Raw genomic sequence first — 20605 nt, forward strand, 5'->3', positions numbered from 1 at the left:
TTCATATGAGCTGATCAAAGACTGTCTAAGATATGACTTCGCTTCTTGTTTGGCACCATTGCTGCTACTTTCTATTGGCGGGTGAGACAAACCAGGTGGTCAAACTCCAGGTGTGTCTCAAAGACATAAAGACCTGGATGACCTGCAATTTTTTATTCCTAAATTCAGACAAACCTGAAGTTATTGCACTTGGCCCTGAACACTTCAGGAATAAATTGGTTGAATTGGTTCCTGAATGTTTGGCTTTTGACCCCACAACACAAAACGACATCTGCTTGTACCTCGTGTACGTCATATGAGTTGTGGTCATTGTAGAGACACAACCTCAGACACACAAACACAACTTTGTGTGGTAGAAATATCTTTTCTGCCTTTCTTGTTATGTTAATCATCAGGCGACCTGCTTCATGGAAAAAAGTTTAGTCTAGTTCAAAATACAGTAAAACACTCAGGCACACACACACACACACACACACACACACAGACACACACACACGCACACACACATTGCAGTGGCGTACTCATAACTTGATTTGATTGTTTTTTCTCATGTCTGGCTGCATCTCTAGTGTATTCATTTATTTTTTCACTTAGGTTTGCGTCGCTTCATTTGGTCCAACTTCATCCACTTTAATCCAGTTCAAAAGCTTCACCAGAGTGTGATGAAAGACACGATAATACGACAGTTTAACTGAAGCAAGTGAACAGAGCACCAGAGATGTGGACCCGTCTTTCACCTTCAGATCCCCTGAACGCTGAGCTGCGACCTCGCAGGTTCGCTCCATGTCACACTCCGTGAGACGGCTCTGCTGAAAGTTTCAGCTGCTCAGACTATTTTATCCCACTACACATCAGACTGTGTGAATACAACTGCAGCTAAACATTGAAAAAAAAAAAAAAACAGGAAGCAGAGACACACCATCGGCTCACAGCAGCCTCATGGTTTGAAAACCGTAAACAACCTTCGGACGACTCTCGCCCTCCCTCATTATCATTAATTTCTTTCATGTCTCCCAGGTGTCATATTTACCTCTACTCCATCAATCTCTCCTTCCTCCTCTCCCACTAACCCCCCCCCCACCCTCTCATTATCTCTCAACTCTTTGATCTTGCTGTGACAATGTAAAAACAGAAAACAGTATCAAAAGGGTTTAATTTAATGCAAATCTTAAGGATTATAGCTTTAATATTATTCATATTCCCGTTCTCATTTTCAGTGAAACGACCTCTAAGCAGTGAAGCCTGGAGCTTTAGGTCCCGATTTGGTCTCATCTGAATGAGGCCACAGTGTTGATGCAGTGGGGCTGCTGACACAGATGGCTCTGGTAAATAATGAGGGGTCATCCAGCGAAAAAGTGGCTCAACCTCCGGAACGCAACGTGACTTTATGTGAGGTGCTGCATCTAAAAATCAATTACGCAAGGAACTCTGTATTTCTATTGAAACATGAGATGACTGTCACCATGACAACTTCCCAGAGGAGTAAAATTAAGTATAATAAACTGTGTCCCAATTCAGGGGCCGCATCCTTCTGAGGACGCAAAGGAGTGGCCCTTCATTGTCGTCATAAGCTGCGAAGGTCGAACCAAAATGAGACGGACTGGCCCACAGAGGATTTTCGGTTTGGGTTGTGTTGCAAAGCACGGCTCCTGTCGCTTAGCAACCTGGACAACACGTAACTCATTTTTCACAAAAACGTGAGGATTTAAAGCCCTTGGTTTTAGTGGTTGTACCTGTAACTGTTGAACTGAGCTGGAACCCAATACTTACATTTAAAGGTGTGATCCTCAGCCTCTCTGTTGGTGTTGTGTTCTTTCATTACCGGTGTGCAATGAATCTCGGGATAGGTTGGGATTGTTGCCTGGGAACAGAAGACCGGATTTGAAGGAGCCTTTGAAATGGGACAGTCCAGTCGCGCCACTGTGACGCTATCAGTCTTCAGATGCAGCTGGATGCGGAGCCTGAACTGGGACACAGCTACAGTCGAGTCTGTTTTGTTTATAGACCAGATCACAAATTCACCATAAGGGACTTTACAACCTGTACAGCATCTGACCCCCTGGTGTCATGACGTTTTAAACCTAACTACCCATGACCACCTGAGTGGAATCCAAGTCACTAATGCTGCCTTCAGAGTGACTTTTGGGTCTGCACTGTCTACCTGAACTCCATCATCAGCCTGATGCTCCTGCTCCTCCACTGTGCTCCTCTGATGAATGTGGTCTGTCATCATCGTCCTGCACACACACAGTCTCAGTCCTGACTCTTCTGCTCTGTGGTTCCCTGATGGTGGAACCAGCTCCTGGAGTCAGCAGGGAGCAGGGGCGTCCCTCCCTCTCTTCAAGACTCGTCTGTTCAGGAAGCACCTCCTCTTCTAACACCTCCAACATCCTCACATGTCTAACTAGCTCTGACTAACTTCTGTACCTGATCACTTACTGAGTAGTTGTAGTTGTAGTATTTACACCAAGGTAAGATACTACTGCACTAAAGCTTTAGGCGAAGTCGTCACTGTGAGTCTCTTTGGATTAAAGTCTCTGCTAAATGAGTAAATGGAAATGTAATCATCTGCCGGGAGCTGATTTTTTCTTTACCCCTTTGACCTCTGGACTAACCCAGATCCAGCTCCACCACTGTGCTCTTCACAGTCCTGAACAGCTATGACAATAAACACTGACATAACGTATTTATTGTTGACATAGTTTTTTTCCTTCACTGAGTCACTAACATCCTGAATGACAAAAATATTCAAACTCTGGTAAAGTCACGCTTCCTAATCCAATACTGTCATGATTATTCGTCAGTCTGGACCAATGTTTGATCAGTAAATCAACAGACTGATCAGCTGAACGTCACTGTCACATTATGAGGACATGTTTTCCCTATGAGGACAAAAAGTAAGTCCCCGTAATGTAAATCATTAGATTTTGAAGTGCAGACATGTTTTAAGATTAAATTAAGGTTTGGTTTAGGCAGGTGGTAGTTACTGTATGGTTAAGGTTACAGTGACTGTGTTTGTGTGTGTGTGTGTGTGTGTGTGTGTGTGATCCAGTGTATGTGGAACAGTTGGGCAGCATCTGTGACCTTGACAAGATGGTATGTTCCCTCTGCCCCTACAGGACCTGCTGTCCCTTCGTACAGTTGCTGCACTATGGTACACACACTCATTAACTGAACAAGAGGACAGGGACACACCCACACACACACACACACACACACGTTACTGTCCATCTGGAATGTCTGTTCTTTGGAGATCTGTTAATTAATGACTGTTGTGTTGGCATGTGAGTGGATCAGATGCCGTCCGTGCCTCCTCTCTGTGACAGAGGAGCGTTCACACTGTGCAGGTGAATTTCATCTTATCAGTGTTTCAGATTAACGGTGCTGCAGCTTCACAACATAAATTTATTCACTGATTGTTTTTCTGTTTGTATCCCTTGCCGAGCGCCATTTATTGGTCAAAACTTCAGTTTGTCCAACACTTTGGTTTGTGACAAAATTGCTGTGTCTCAATTCAAGGGCTGCGTCCTCCAGAGGCTGCATTTGAAGTCACATTCGAGTAGACTGTCCCATTTCAAATAAATACGTCCAAAATATATCCTTCTTTTCCTGGGTAACAAATCCCAAGATTCACTGGAGATCAGTCATAAAAATATGGCAGCACCAGTGATCAATCACTTTTCATAAAGAGAACAAACTGGACTCTGCAAATAAAAGCAGCAGCCGAGGATAAAAAGGAAACCGTCCACAGACCGGATGGTCTCCTTTTGGTTCAGCCTTTGTCCACGACGCTTATGAAAGGTCAGACCTTCCTGTCTGAAGGATGCGGCCTCTGAAATGGGACACAGCTACTATTTCTGCTTAGCAATAGCATGTTAGCATTGTCATAACCTATAACCATCAGGTGCCACCAGGTGAGGTGTCCCTTCATCACTGTCACACTTGTTGTTGCTCATTAGGTTGAATCTGTGGCTCTGATGAAGTCTGTTGGTATTTGATTTCTGCCAGAAGAAGAAAAGCGGCTTCTGCCACAAGCAAACAGAGCAAACAAACCTTGGTCTCCCTCCGTCTCTGCTCCATCTGCGTCTGCTTCTCCTCCTCCTCCCTCCTCACCGAACACACACACCACACACACTCCCTTTGTCTCTTTAAATATCTCTCTCACACAAACAGCCATGATCGTACACTGTGGCGAGTGATGGCGTCTCAGTGATGTCACACATTCGATGTGTGGGCTGCGACAAGCTGCTACATCAGAGGTGTCATGTTTTTCTGCTGTTTGTTTCAGTTTCTTTCCCTTTTGAAGATCAGACGACCTTTACATCTCCTCTCTCAGGCTTCTCCCCCTGACAGGTCAGTCAGCCAATCAGAAGAGAGGATCTGAGCCTCTTCGGTACTTCAGTATTTACATTTTATGCAATTCTAAACTTGAAATGTTGATTTTTCTACTCCACTACATTTACCTGACACCTTTAGTGAAACTAGTAAGATACTGTAAGGGCTGAAGCTCTGTGCTGGGTTCCTATGTTGATCCCCCTCCCCCCGATTCTCACTGTATAATTTGCTTTGCATAATAAATATCACAATCCTCCCTAAATGCACATGCAATATAGAGAGAGATGCACCTTGCAAACAGCCACTAAAACGACATGTTAACTGGTGCAACAGCCCAAACTGGCCCTGGAGTGAATCTCTGCTTTCACAGCTCATTTCTGTGAAATCCTGTGTCTCGTTATTAAATGTTAGTTCTTGTATTAATCAAGTGAGTCACCTGGTGTAAACACAACAGGTAAACAGATGGTTCAGGTCCTGAGCTGTGACTTCACGACATATTTTCAGGTCTAAAATGAGAATCTTTCTTTAGCTGCTGAGCTACCACTGGCTCCTCGTCCTCTGCTCTGCATCCCTCTGTTCCTCTCCTTCATCTGCCCCCTAAACACATACACAGTCATGTGGACACAAAATCATTATCTACATGCCTTGTAACACACACACACACACACACACACACACACACACACACACACACACACACACACACACACACACACAGAGCAGAATGAAGAATTGAACCTGCAGTCTCCTGGGACCTTCACAACATGTGATTTGGATTCTGCAGCAGAGAGAGACCGAGGCCCATTAACTAACATGTTCATATGTTGTGTGTGTGTGTGTGTGTGTGTTTAGTTGTGATGGGTAAGTTTAGGGTTTGGGCGAGGGAATTTATTATGTTAATGACTGGTCCTCACAAAGACAGCTGTACAAACGTGTGTGTGTGTGTGCTCAAATGCAGGGAGGAGAGCGGGACAGATAAAGATGTTATATAACCGTGTCATGATGGATCACCAGGTAGCCCTGCACTGTGTGTGTGTGTGCACACACACACGCACACACGAAGGTTAAGTACTAATCTCTCCTCCGTTACAACAGAGAGCCTGGTGATTTTTAATTTTAGTTCTTATGGAAAATCCCATAATTCATTAGTGTTTACATTGGATAGAAGAACAAGAGGAAGAAGAAGAAGAAAAAAAATCTGTAGTTATGTTCATGGTTTTGAGGTATTCCGGTTAATCTGGTTAATCCAGTTAATGTGCTGTGTAATAAGAAGCTTTTTTGTGTTTTCATTTTCTTTATCTCTTGTGATTTTATATCAGTAAAAGTAGATTCTGGACCACCCTCCTGTTCCTGTGGATGGATCTGATCCGTGTCCACAGGTCTGAATGAATATAATGTCTACACAGGTCTGCACTATAGGACTCACACACCACTGTTTCACACAAAACCCCTGAAAAATCCCCTGAAAAAATTATAACCAGACAAAAATCCCCACAAAACTCAGACTGCTCCTCATAGAGACGACACACGTCTCTGGTAATAATCTGTTGGTTCGTCACTATTAACTGTTTCACATGATTCACTGATAAAATGAAGAGAACTCCACCAGTGAAGTTCTGCATGTCTTTCTCTCCACACTCACATTCGTCATTTTCAAACACCTGTTAACACCAGATTTCACCTTCAATGCAAACTTTAGTCACTGAAATGGACAAAAAAGAAAGAAAACCACAAACACATACACACATTATACACTACAGCACACACACACACACACACACAGAGAAACAAACCAGAAAGAAAAGAGAGAATGTGACTGAGCTTTTGAGAAGCTGTGAATTGTGTTATCTATGTGTGTATTTGTGTATGTGTTTGTGTGTGTTTGTGTGTGTGTGTTTGTTGACTCTATGGGAGGTGAGCAGCTTTGCACGTGATGTGTGCAGCTGTTTGTTGGTGTGTGTCCCGCTGGGCGTGTGAATATAGAGGTGACGGTGGTTTGTCCTTGAGGACGAGGCGCTCCTCCCCACGTCTCCCCTCTGTCTCAAACCTCCAGCCTGTCTCCTCCTCTTCCTCACACCTTCCATCTTCCTCCGTTTCTCACCTCTGTCCTCCTCCGTCACTCTCTCCATCCTCATCACAATGAAGGGGATGTTTCACCTCACTGAAATATGAGCTGAGTAGTTTGCTTTAAGTCCTAATGAAACAGCTCCTCCTCGGTGAGATGCGTCTCCTCTTGGGGAGGGAGGCAGTTTTATTTAGTGGTTAAGGAGAAGGGCTGGGATTGGTCAGAATGTGTGGTGACTGAATGATTGATCTGGTTTCAGGGAGGGAAGAGAAATAACAATTGATTGACTGACCTCACATCCTTGAAGTTTCCTGTTCTCACACAGCACAGACGCACTTCCAATGAAAATGGTGGTGGTCAGAGTTCGTAGTAATTGTAGCCTTGCTAGCATCATGTCTTTCCCGCCACCATCACCATGAGATCGACGTTTTTTCACCGACAAAATCCATAAAGTTCTTACAGACCGTCTCTTTGTGCCTGTCATTCGGGGTGAGCATGAGATTGTGCCACTTGTGTGATCCAGGACCCAGTTTCAACCCTGGTCCTCACGCTGAGCTAACGTGAGCTGGAATAAATCTCTGAGGGCAGTTGTTGACATGTCGCCACACCAGCATGGAGCCGGGAACAATGTTTCCAACACAAGGCTGCTTTGCGATCTGATTGTGTAACTGGTTGGTTGTTTTCTTGTTGGGTTGATGACAATGATTTCACACCCAGTCTGCCCAGTGAGAGAGAAGGAAGTGAGTGGACGAGCCACAAGCAGCTGAGTTTTATAGGCTCCTCACAGTTTCTACTCCTTCACCCTCTCGTGTTGCACTGAGGACATCTCACAGACTTTTTGTTCCACTCACACACATGCAAGTGCACACACACACACACACACACACACACACACACACACACACACACACACACACACAAACACACACACACACACACACACATACACACATACACACACAGTCTAACCTTGACCCTTGAACCAGGTCTTAATCCTCAAACAGCCCACAGTTACACTCACACAACAGAGAGAGAAGCTTAAGTAAAGAAAAGCCCTCTGTGTTTCTTTGTTTCACACACACATACATTGCTGTTATCACACACACACACACACACACACACACACACACACACACACACACACACACTCAGTGTGTAGGCTCAGTGGACATCTTTACCTCTGACTGCTCAGCCTTCTGTCTCTTCCTGGATGGACTCCAGAGACACAGCAAGACTGACAGACTGACGTCAGTGTGATGTGTGTGTGTGTGTGTGTGTGTGTGTGTGTGTGTGTGTGTGTTACATGCTTAGAGAGACAGAAAAACTGAGAGGAACTAGATACATAGCCAATGCAGGGTCTGCTAGTCCTCTGAAAATAATCAGATGTTAAAGCCGCTATAATCAATATTGTTATAATCACCATGTCACAGTGGAGCTGAAGTGACATGAAGCTTCAGCGCAGTAGGAGTCACTGCTCCGTTGTTTCTGTTTTCAGCCTCCAACCTGCTGAGCAGCAAACAGCAGACAGACTCAGTCAGAGCAGTCAGATATTTCCCTCAGGAGCTGGAGGAGACCAAACACTGAGCTAAAAGAGACTCATCAGGTGACACAAACACCACTCCATGTATTTTGAGAATCAGTTTAATCTAATGATAAATTATATTCTGTCAGGATCTTTCTGTCAAACTGTCAACAATACTGGACTCAATGACTCACATTTTTTTAAACACGCTGGTGAACACAGAACATAAGTGAAGTGTCTGCAGAGGGTCCAGTTATTTTCTTTGGAGAGAAAACAAGACATAAAAGTAGGTCCTGTGCCGCAACAGAAAAGGTGTCCCACAGGGTTCAAGTCTAGGGCCACTGATATTTAACTCTTTGGCCGCTGAGACATCTGTGTCTCTTGGTGGCTTCATGTGGTGGAGCGGTCGAGGCAATGTTGCCTGACTTGACGCTCATATTAAGTGTGAGGTTTTCAAACATTGTTAAGAAGGGGTGAGTGGTGGCTGTGGCTCAGGAGATGGTTCGATCCCAGGTTCCTGCAATCTGCATGTCGAAGTGTCATTGGGCAAGATACTGACCCCAAACTGCCTCTGATGTTCCATCAGCGTATCATTGCAAAGTGCTTTGAGTGGTTGATAAGACTAGAAAAGTGCTATATAAGTGCAGTTCATTTACCGTTCCAAGAGTTTATAAAATAATATACCAAAAGTGAGAAAAATAAACAGAAAATATGATGATGATATAATTAAAAATGAAAAAAATGAAATTTATAGCAAATATGCTACAAGAAGGAAGAACATAAAGAGACATAAAGAGATTCAGCTGTAGGGAAACAGAGAGAAAACACAATAGAAAATCAAGAAGAAATGGGCATAAATGTGTGTGTGTGTTAGAGAGAGAGAGAAAGAGAGGGGGATGAAGAAGAAAACAAGAAAGAATAAGAAAGCACTTTAGACTTGCTCTACTCTACTTATAAAAGTTTCAATGTTAATACCCAGCGACGCAGGATTATGATGGAATAACACACATTCAATTGCATAATCTCAGTGGACTACATGGCTGTGTGTGTGTGTGTGTGTGTGTGTGTGTGTGTGTGTGTGAGCTGAGGGTTGGAGCGATTTCAAATATAACTGATTTGAACAGTGATGAGACCCCTCCATGTTCTGTTTTCTCTCTCTCTCGGTTTCCGTCTCGTCTTTTCAGGACATCACTTTAAATATAAACTGTTCAGAGACGTCCTCGCGTCCTCAGTCTGTTCCTTAATTATTTCTGTCCCTTTCCCAGTCACTCTCTCTCCCTCTCTGGGTGGTCTTGTCATCTCACATCAGTGTCAGCTGATCCTGACGTTGCTGCTGCAACTTGCAGTTGCCTTGGCAACGCCCCGGTTTGGTCGGGCAAGCAGCCAAGTAATAAGGCTGGATGTGACCTTCGTGGCCTGTGCTGATCACACAGTCCAGGTCAGGGTTCAGTCCTGGAAACATTCAGGTTCGCTTCACGTAAGTGGCCCATGGTATCTGAAGTGATTTTACTCTTGCTCCCTAAATTAAAGGTCTCTGTGGTAAAAGCTCTGCTTGAGGCTGGAGGCTACGTTAGCCGACGCTAGCACACCTGAATCTGTGACCACACTGTCTGCGGTTGAGATGCATTGTGGTTAATGTAGGTGCTAGATATTGGCAGAAAAGCAAAAGGTAAACACAAACAATATGTGGGACTTTAAAGGACCCATATTCTATAAAGGCAGATGTCCATGTGTTTGTGATTATAAAGCAGGTCTAGGTTCTATATTAATACTGTGAAAGTATCAAAGCCTCAGTCCACAGAGAAATGCACACAGCCTGTATTCAGAAACTGAGCCTTAAAACCAGCCGTCAGGAATTCTGGAACTTTGTGATGTCACAACAAAGCAGTCTCCGCCCTCAGCCCTCCCTGCCAGGTTGATCACTTTTTTGTGTCCCCTGGAAACACTTCCATTGCTGTGCTACGTTTGTGTATTTGCCTGTATTTTCAGTATTTGCAGCATATGTGCTGTCAAATTGATGAAGATGTTTTCTGAATCTGTTTGTGTTTTGTCTGTTTGCAGTGTGTTGGGCTCTCAGGGCCACCGTAGCAAAGAGACTTTAGCAGGACGTCTGTGATATGAAACTAGTTCTTTGCCTTCATAGTCAAAGAACTGACTTTATAATATATAATATTACTAAAATATAGAATAATCATTTGGTTTCAGATTTTTTCTTATAGAATAACACAGAAAATGCTGTGGCAGGTAAATTTAACTTCAGTTGGACCTTAACACAAATATACAGATACAGACAAGTGGAGACATGGAGACATTTAAAAAAGTCAAACAAAGAAGCAAAGAAAAAAACGGAAACATGGAGGGAAGCAAAGGTTAACAAACAGGAAATCAGATTCAGACAGATAATAAAGGGACAGTAAAATGACTGGCTGGTAGACAAATAAACTGGTGAGGAGACGGGTAAAGACAGGCGATGTAGCAGCAGGAAGACAAAGAAAGACAGGGTCTGACAGAGGAGCAGATGGAGGCAGGGAGACAGGCAGCGACATGAAAAAGGCGGAGACAGAGGCTGAGGCAGGTACTTGTAGTAAAAGGTCAGTGCTCCTGTGATAAGGCGTGCTTGGACAGCGTGCTCACAGCGAGCACTTGTCAACACAATGGCAGTGCACTTCACTGGCCACAGTACACTCAGCAGAGCACACAAGGACAGAAGCATCGTAGTGTAAAGAGCCTTTTATGAGACATCATCAGGTTGCTGAATTAACGTAACACAGACCTGAGTGGAGCCTGAAATATGACATCTGTCATATAAGAAGACCAGACAGTAAAACTTTACTGTCCCAAAGCAGAAAAAGATGATGATACACCTACACAGGGTTGATAAGGGTGTTTGTCACCAGCTACAGGATTCATCTGCTGCTGATACGTTACAGTCGCTTTCTGCTGACTGGATGAAGAGTGCGACGTTAGTCAGTGATGGCAGCGTCCTCTGTTAGGGCACCATGTGACTTAAAGTGACTGATGGTGATTTTATTCTCAATAAATTATTATTAATCCTTGTTGGAACCTCCTTGTTTACTCCTCTCTATTGTGAAAAAGCAACTGTTCCATAAACTGGTTGAGGGTGATATCAATTCACTCAACGTTATCAAATATCACAGGTGCAAAATTAATGTTAATTCACTTTTATCAAAGAGTTTATTTTCCATAAAGTTTGTGTTGTTCTTTATTAATCTGTGTGTTTACAGGAGCTGCTCATAAATACGTGGGTATAAAGATCAGAGTTGCCACTTCTGACATTTTCATAAATGTGCTGTGATGTATTAGGACCACGTTGTTCTCTGACCAATCATTTGTCTGTCTGACACTGTGCACTGAACTCTGCTGCTGTTTGCAGAAACAACTTAATCATTTCTGCCAACTGTTGCCTCTGTGTGTGTGTCTGTGTGTGTCTGTGTAATGTGCCCCTTTATATGTTTGTGATTACATGTGCAAAAACAGGATTTACCATGTCTGCATCTGTGTGTGTGTGTGTGTGTGTGTGTGTGTGTGTGTGTGTGTCCAACCCCTATGGCTCCTAACTATGGAGGCAGAGAGATGAATGGAGCCCTGTGAAGCACTGCTGATAACACAGCCCATCTCCTCCCTCCTTCTCTTTCTCTGCTTCACAGGAAGCAAGAGAGCGGAGGGAGGAGGTGCAGAGATGAAGACAGACAGAGACGCAGAGAGGAGGGAAAGAAGAGGTGAGAAAGATGGAGGAATAAAAGACTGTTAAGAGCTAGAAAATGCAATGTTTGAAGAAATTGTGGCTTCTGAACAAGCTGAAGCTTAACTGTGCTGCTGGCTTGAATCTGTATGGAGAAGCATGTGAAGTAGTGTTTATGGAAGTTTAAGAATGAGTCATATTGTGTAAGTGAGTAGAGGTACAGAGATAAAGACCGAGCTGCATCGCCTCACGTATATCCTGCACTGTAAATCCCAATTCACTCACTCAACTTAAAGGTTTATTGGAAACAGCTGCACACACTGTGGAGGAGATCTGAGTATTTTACTTCATGTCTGTGGAGTTTACACAGAACAAGGGATTGGTTCGCTGCAGCCATCATGATTTTTGTCATCCACATGAAAGTAAAAATGGCGGGTTCATCTGTGACTGCTGTCCAATGCCCATATATGGGCAGTCTATAAACACAGGTAAGTGCTCTGGTTCTTCCCTGCACACCCTGTTTTCCGTTCACCCGACCTCCAGAACTGTCACAGGTAAGATCGGTTTCTGCTCTTGCTTGTTCCCCAGTTTATGTTTCTTATCATTCCAGTAAACACTGAGTCTGGGCTCAGATATCCAGCTGGAGTGTGGTCCGACAGGTGGCCCGAGTCCAACGACCCACAACCAAGCCTGAAGCCTGAAGAAATGACTCCTCTTCTATTAAATGTTTACATATATTTACACAACACGAGTCCTCACATGCTCATGGACACACACAGAGTCCAGAGACCACACAACAGGGGGAAATGAGTTACCTGGCTAACCGATCATCTGCAGTAGCTGTGTCGTGTGCGCTCTAACAGTTGGATATTAAATTTGGAATTTGAAACACTCATGTTGATGTCAGAAATTACACAGATATTTGATGCTCTCACGGTATCAGAGCCTCATTCTTTGTTGTAGAGCAAACTGGGGTGACGTCGCACATTTTAAGGTTTTGTGTGTTCACAAATATTCTTCAAACTGTTCTGGGGCTCAGGAATAAGAAATGTGAATTTTTAAAAAAGCTTGGGGTCTCCTTTAATTGCACAGCCCATGACCATAATAAAGCTCCATGTTTTGAATGGGGCAGAGATTCTGACAAAAAAACATGATGAAGATTTAACATGTTTGTACAATGACTCTGCATAGATAAACATATATAACTGGGATATAACTGGGACATATGGGCTCCATTTGATAGAGACAAGTGGAGATGACAGATAAATTAAAAATTTATTCTAATCTGTGGATTCTCTAAGTGCAAAGTTAATTGTCATCAGTCAGAACTGAGTTCTCTCTTACAGCCGTATGGGAGCTAATTTTGCTGTCTATGCTTACTGCTAATTGAGTGTGATATCACTTCCTGCAGCTTTTCTTCCACAGTAAAAGCTTTGCATTGATTGAGGCGTCAATTTAGAAGCAGTAATATGAAATGAAATGTATTTGTCGTGGAGGTTTGCACCAATTGCCACTCGCCATTATAATTTTGTGTGCACAACCAGATGAACATTTTTAGTGTTTAACATATCACACAGAGGGACAACCACAGTGAGCTGCAGACAGCAGTCTACATTTCTGTATTGTTCTTTTCACCCATCACTTGTTTATAAAAGTTTCCATTTTAAGAAATGTAATAATCCATACAGAAACAAACAGCATGTTAGGTACGCATCAAGACGTGAAACCCCACGAGTCTGTTCCCTCTGCCTCCCAAATGAAGCATAATATCCACAGGCAGCAAATCACAAATCTCCTGCTGTCTGCATGTTGTGACCTTATGAAGACAGAACTCCTTCAGAATCTGCTATTTAATCCTGCAGCAAATTCAGATCCAAATGAAAGAAGTTGGTGAATAATAATTACAACCGCAATCGGATTTCACACTGCACATGGCAGGAGTAGTTTTTCACACAACAGCAGGACGCAGTAAAGTTGGAGGTGTGCAGCCTGTCGCCTGCAGTTCTTTGTCTCACAGCTCACTGTGGCTGTTCCTGACTCTTAAACTGACTCCCTCCAGCATCTAACACTGATCCACAAGACCAGGTCCAGACCAGACAACATCTTTCTTATTTAGTCTCTTGGAGCGCAAAATCACTAAAGAGGTCAGAAAATCAAACACACCCAGACAAAGTCATAGAAAATGTCTGCATTTATTTTAAAAGAGCAACAGCCAATGGGAATTATATCTCCTGTTGCCATAAGGTGGTGCTATGACAAACTAAAGTTTGGACTAGTGTGAACAATGTGTGCTTGAGTTTTAACGACTTCCTTTCCCAGGGTGAAACACCAACATTTGCCGTGCCGCCATGGACAGGTCGTTCAACATAAACTCAAAAGCTTCACAATTTAGCATCACAAAGGTCTTTAGAATAGGCTGAGTAAATATGATGTCGGTTTCATCAATTCTGTAGGAGGTGTTTGTTAAAGTACAACACCTCCAAATGGCAAAATGGACGACTTCCTGTTGGGTTTATGGTGTGGGCACAAGAGGCTTTTTTGTTGGTCTTGGCATGTTAGATCTGCCTACTGAATTTCATACATGGAGATGAAACGTAGGACGAGTTGTGCCTCATTGAGATTTTCTAGGTGGTGCATTTGAGCCATTTTACCACACCAATGTACAAGACTCATAAAACACGTAAATTTCCACCAGGCCTGATGCATGTGCACAGCTTTATGAGTCTTTGAGCAGGTATCAAACAGGCGATTCGTTTTTGGGAAGAATAATAAACAGAGCAATTCCAATAGGGTCTGGTCAGTGCTCGGGCTGTAACTATAACAAAATGTGATCAGGACAGTACTTTGGGGTTTATATCACAGACCTCACCAACAAGGATAAGGCTGTTGTCTGCAAGTGTTGCCTCAGTGTGAGCATCTCACACTCAAATGTTACACTGTGTTCGAACAAGCAAAACAACTAAATTCACTATTCTGTCGTGTGGGATGCAAAACTAACTGTGATCACGGCTCCTCATCTCGTGATGCCGAGAGAGATCTGAACTATCGCCTGAGATCTGCTCCTTTTCTCTTGACTTTCAGTTGTTCACATTTGAAGTTGTGTCTTTGAGGCTTTGGACAAAGGTTAGGACATTTCAGTTCATCATGTTTCCTCTTATATTATATATTCCTCTACATATTCTGCATCCAAAATATAAAGGAAGGCGTCCTGCAGCACCTGAACGCATCTTCCTCAGGCTGAAATTCTTGTCTTTCTGATAATCTTTGCTTGGAAAAGGCTGGTGATCACTAAAATCAAGGAGGTGGAGAGAAAGAGAGAGAGACTGTAAACTTGTTCTGCTCTGCATCGCCTCCACTGTCCCCAAACCACACCCTTATTCCCTCATCCACATTCTGATTGGTCGGGCTGCCAGCAACAGTCTGCTCTCCATCCCCTCTGTCCTCCCTCCTCCCTCCGCTCTCCCCTCCCTTTCACCCCGCTCTCTCTCTCTCTCTCACTCTCCACGCAGCTCGCCAGTGAATGAGTCCAGTCAGACACAAGCTGTTAAACAGTACAGCCTCTCTCGCTCGCTCTCTCTCTCTCCCTCTCTCATCATCTCTCGCTCTCTCTCTCTTTCTCTCTGTCCTTTCCCGTCTCAGGAGCAGACAGTCAGTGGAGCATCGGCACGGCAACAGAGGACAGAGGAGAGAAGAAGACAGCAAACCTCGCTGACAGCAACACAACATCAAGACATTTACAGCAACAGCAGCGGAACATTATCTGTGATACAGTTCACAGCAAAGCAGAAGCAACAGATTGCCCTCAGTTGCAATTGTTGCAGCAACTGATGCTCTCCTGGCTGATCCGGGCTTGGAAACGAAGCTGATTTGCAGCAGCTCCTGCAGCCGGCGTCTCCTGGGTTTTGAAAGTGGCAGAGATGCTTTCATTGAGTCGAAGCTCAATGAAATGACAACGCTGAGTGACGGAAACGAAAAGCTCTGATTCTGCTGGGCGTCAACATGACCTCCACCGCCAGCGTCTCCTCCCATCTTCCTTCCTCCAGCAGGCTCTGAAGAAGACCAGGCGTCCGAGCTGTGAATGCACAAACAGGAGGAGGGCGTGAGGTTGACATGCAGAGAGCAGAGTTCAGGGAGTTTTGCTGTGAAACAATAGGAGCAAGATAAGGTTTTATCAGCGTGAGATTCACCAGCAGACATCAGACTGTCACCTGGACAAGAGAGGGATGAAGAGGAGGATGAGAACGGAAACAAAAGAAGAAACCAAACACTAGAGGCGACAGGAAGTCAGAGACAGAACTCCCGTCAAAACACAGCATCATTTATCAGATTTATCAAAACTCTGTAACCCTTTTTTATTTGCAGGACAATGTTGCACCACTGGAACTTGCGTCTCATCTGAGCAGCATCAAAATCTTTCTTTGACGTCAACTTCTGCCGCCGGAAGTTTTGGCGCCAATTTTCAGGCGGTGTGAGAATCTTCTTGAGGGTTCTTGCTTGACTCTTTCTTTCCGGGGTGAGGTGGATCTGCCGTGGGGGGCAGCTGACAGCCATCCAAGACGCCGCGAGCCGTACTCCGCGTGAAGAATGCCCAGCCGCGCTTGGCCAAGCCGGCCGACCCGGGCCCGACGGCGGGCCTCTACATGGAGCGATCGCAGAGCCGCATCAGCCTGTCGGCGTCCTTCGAGGCCCTCGCCATCTACTTCCCCTGCATGAACTCCTTCGACGAAGATGATGGGGGTGAGTGGGATTGCCACACACACACACACACACACACACACTGCAAGAAGATTGAAGAGCCATATATAAAACATAGGGCGGGAGACACAGGTTATTTGTCACCTGTCTGCTGGAAACTGATGTTTCCCTCCACACGTCAGGCGGCGTTATGTAAATCTGTCGCTCTCACATACAAACGTCCTGTAAAAACCTCTTGTATTGTTTTTATTAATGACTGCGTCCATCCAGGCAGATTTTACATCATTATTGATAATATGTTAAATGTTTGACTCACCAACATTTAGAGCTGAACCAATCAGCTGATTAAGAGATGAGAAAATGGATTGTTAATGGTTTTGAAAATGGACGAGGAAGTCTGCTTCTCAAGTGTGATGATTCGCTGCTTTTCTCTGTTTTGTGTCATTAAAATGAAAATCTACAAAACCAGACACTCCAGGACGTCAGATGAGTCACCTGTTATTTGAAAAGACAATGGGAAGATTCAATGAAACTGAAAATATGTGGTAACGACAAACACAGACAACACAGACCTGCCTGTGGCCAAAAAAACAGAAGCCAAAGTCACATGGCTGATGACTGACTGGCAGATGTCCACTCAGCCGATAATGTTTGCATTTAACTTAATTAAATATATCAATGTGTGTGTGTGTGTGTCCAGTATACAGTGTATATGTCACATGCCATCATACTACATGTGTTCATGCATCTGTGGTCACCAGGTTCTCTGTCCACTGAGACTAATTGCTGTGTATCTGTGAATCTAAGTCAGTAAAATTAGACCTAGATTGGTTTGTGTTGTTGTTGGTGTGTGTGTGTGTGTGTGTGTGTGTGTGTGAGAGAGAGAGACAGAGCTGGGCTCTTGTGTGTGGTTATGTCAGGTTTTCGGTGATGAGATTGTCAGTAGGATCAAATATTTCCTCAAATCGAATGCATTAGATGATGTAATGTATTTTGCTCTGAACTGATTTTACTCCTGGTTTCCTGTTGATCTCGTCTGCTGGTAGGTTTGTACTGGATTTCCTCCTCCACGCAAATGGAAGTAAATGATAATTGTATTCTATATAAAAAAAAAAATCTGAAGATGCATGTCTGCATAGGCCGGTGCTAAGTAGGTCACAGATACGGAGTTAACAGTGTAATGACAACTTAAGAATTTACAGTATTTTGTACTGTATTGTTTTCAAGATCTTGATCTCAATGTGACTTCCTGATTAAATAAAGTATAAATAAACAAATAATAGAATAAAAACAGGAGAGATAAAGGCTGCAGCAGTGAAACAGTTTCTTGTCACACAGTTGCATTTCTCTGGAACAGCTGGTACGTAACCGAATCGTCTGCTCAGATGAAACCACCTGCTGTAATAATCTACACAGTCATTTCCAAGTCCGACCGAACCGTTCGCCCAGAGCTCTGAGAGCGCAGCTCATTTTCACCACTGTCTCGTTCAATACTTACACCTGCTGCTTCTCAGCAACACACACGACCGTTGGCATCTAATTGCTTTGGCGCAATCTGGTCCTCAGTGAGACGCAATGGCTGGAAAAGGAAGAATCTGAGAAGGAGACAGTGAAGCTGAGCTGTTTTTCAGACAGTAGAAGTGACCAGCAGATCGTTCTGTCCTGTCTGCATGGCCTGTAACCATCACAGGTATCACTGCTGCGCACAGGAGTAAAATCACCTGCGATCATGATGGTGAAAGTCTCTCAGAGGTGCAGCATCAGGAGAAGCAAACCAGGCTTTTGTTTGGTGGCCCCTGGGGAAAAGGGGGCCCATGATGGCCCCGCATATTGGTACATTTTGCAATGACAACTATAACCCCCCTTAAACCTCCCATAAAGACATTGTACAGTGCACTGCATGTGAGGCATGGAAGGGACATCTGTAAATTATAATGTCTACCAATGGTCTATATGTGAGGCGTTTAGGGAACATCTGCAAATTGCAGCGTCTGCCAATAGTCTGCATGTGGGGGTGGGGGTTTCGTTCTTGGGCTTCTGGGCCCTGGGCTGCACAGAGTCCAGGACCAGCACTGAGTGATCCTGAACCACAAGTCAACAGCTCCACAATCTTTAGCTTTGACTGAGTTTCTCACGAGTTGTTGTTTCTGTGCTCCAGTGGCCTTTAAGGACTTAATGCACCAGCCATAAAAAACTGTTAAAAAACCTCCGCTGTTTGCCCTTGCAGAGTCTGACCTCCGTTAAAACTCTTCTTAAAACACAAATTTGTAAGAAAGCTTTTCCTGGTTTAAATTTCCTTTTATTTCTCCTGGAATTTCCCTGTATTGGTTTTTATACAACTGATTGTTTCTCTGTTTTCTTCTCTTTCAAACCTATTGATTTTATTGATTCTATTTTATTGCTGCCAAAGTTAAACACTTTGTAACAGAGTTTGAAAAGAGCTCTATAAATTAAGATTATTATAATTATTTATAATTATTAATATAATGTAGGTACATGTGGCTGCAGCCTGTAGATGTGTTGCAGAAGCAGAGCATCTGCTGATCAGTTCCCACATTTACTGATGTAGTTTGAGGTTGTTGTTTTACAAACAGCTCATTGAGACGCTTTGTAGCTGTATTTTACACAGTTTAGTTACTACCTCACTCAGCGTCAGTAAACATTATATGTGTTGTAATAACCATGGCTGAACGTCATATTGCCATTGCAATGTGAGTCATGATTATAGTGGGAATTGTTGCATTTTGCATTTATTAAAAAAAAATTAAAACTGCATCAATTGATGTGATTTTCATATTTTCGTGTCTTTGTGATTTTTTAAAATAATATTTATATTAATTGTTGAGAATTTATGTTTTGTCCAGTAACTAAACGAAGATGGTGAACATGGTGTAACATGTCAAACGTTAGCATGTTAATGTTGTCGCTGTAGCTCGGCTGTAGCTGGGACGTCCTCTAACTTCAGTGCGATGTCACCGCCCATGATTTTATTTTGATTGTTTTCATTCAAAGATTCATTAAAGTTGTGTTTTAGTTGTGTCTGTGCTTCTCTGAGAAAATAATTTCAAAGTTTAGTCTCTCATCTAAAAACATGTTGAATGTGTGTGTGTGTGTGTGTGTATACACACATTTACTCACCCACTTGTGACCGTGGGTGCACTTGAACCCACACGAATGGAAGTGTATGTCTCCACACACACACACACACAGACAGATATGAAAGCAGTGTGTGAGGTAATCAGAGTGGAGCGGCAGGCCGTGGTTTCTAACTCTCAGTCTAATTAAATGCTAATATGGCTGCTGATTGTGGCTGACTGCAGCTAAATAGAGGCCTGATTGCAGGTTAATTCTCTCTCTCTCTTGTTGTCTGTCTCATTGTCTCTCTCTCGGTCCACTCTTCACTCTGTGGTTTTTATAATCCTGTTTGCAGGTTAACTCTGTCTTTCCACCTTAAATTGTCTTTTAATCGCTCTCCCTCGGCTCTTCCTCTCCTCTGCCCCGACGCTCTTTGTTTCATTTGTCTTCCCTCTCACTTCAGTCTGGTTTCATTCAGACACGGTCCCCTGGCAGGACAGGAAGGACGAGAGACGGATTAAAAACAGACGGACTGGACAGCAGCAGCTGTCCCTGCTGTTTATATACGTTAAGCGTTACTGTGGATTTGAATTTACAGAATCACACATTCCCACCATAAGCTTATGAATCATCTTAGTCCAGACTGTAAAGAAAGATGGACGTAGCCTCTGTGACATCACCCACAGGTTTCTGAAGCTCAGAGTGAGCTGCTCCGCCGTTGCCATCTTGGCAGTGCCTGACTCCGCCCCCTAACTCCTGGCTGATCCAGAATTGGGCAAAGAGGTGGACATGAGACTTCTGTGCATGTCACTGTGTGGCTATCATACCTGTCACTCAAAGAGGCCACGCCCTCAAGTATTCAGAACTTGAAGTCTTAATAAAATGTAAACAGGTGAGTTCTATAAAATTCAGCCGTACAGGTGTCATGAAGGAGGAAATGATCTCTGGAGACCAGAACAGTTTCTGTACCAGGCTGTAAACATGTTTGTTTCTGCTGTAAAGTTGGACATTTGAACATGGGAGTCTCTGGGGACTGACTCACTGCTGGAGCCAGACTCTAGTGGTCATTAGAGGAACTGCAGCTCTCAGCTCTTCACTGCTGATGCTTCATGTTTCAGACCTGGAGGTTGATGCTTGGTTACAGGTGCAGGTGAGATGAATTATAGATTCATGAGTTTTAAGTATAGAGTCCTGCAGGGTGACAGCTAAC

General features: G+C 43.7%; 1 protein-coding gene across 2 annotated transcripts in view; it reads left to right on the forward strand.

Moving 5' to 3' along the window:
- Positions 1-14875: 14875 nt before the first annotated feature.
- rims4 (regulating synaptic membrane exocytosis 4) overlaps positions 14876-20605 on the forward strand; it is a 163065-nt gene continuing 157335 nt past the window's right edge. For both annotated transcript variants that reach the window (XM_071494155.1, XM_071494154.1), the window contains exon 1: positions 14876-16362. In XM_071494155.1, coding sequence (XP_071350256.1) covers positions 16266-16362 — 97 coding nt within the window. In that variant the 5' untranslated portion in view covers positions 14876-16265. The remainder of the gene's footprint in view (positions 16363-20605) is intronic.

Source organism: Trachinotus anak, unplaced genomic scaffold, assembly GCF_046630095.1.
Source record: "Trachinotus anak isolate AG129_WGS33_773 ecotype Australia unplaced genomic scaffold, CSIRO_AGI_Tana_v1 ptg000013l, whole genome shotgun sequence".
Lineage (NCBI taxonomy): Eukaryota > Metazoa > Chordata > Actinopteri > Carangiformes > Carangidae > Trachinotus > Trachinotus anak.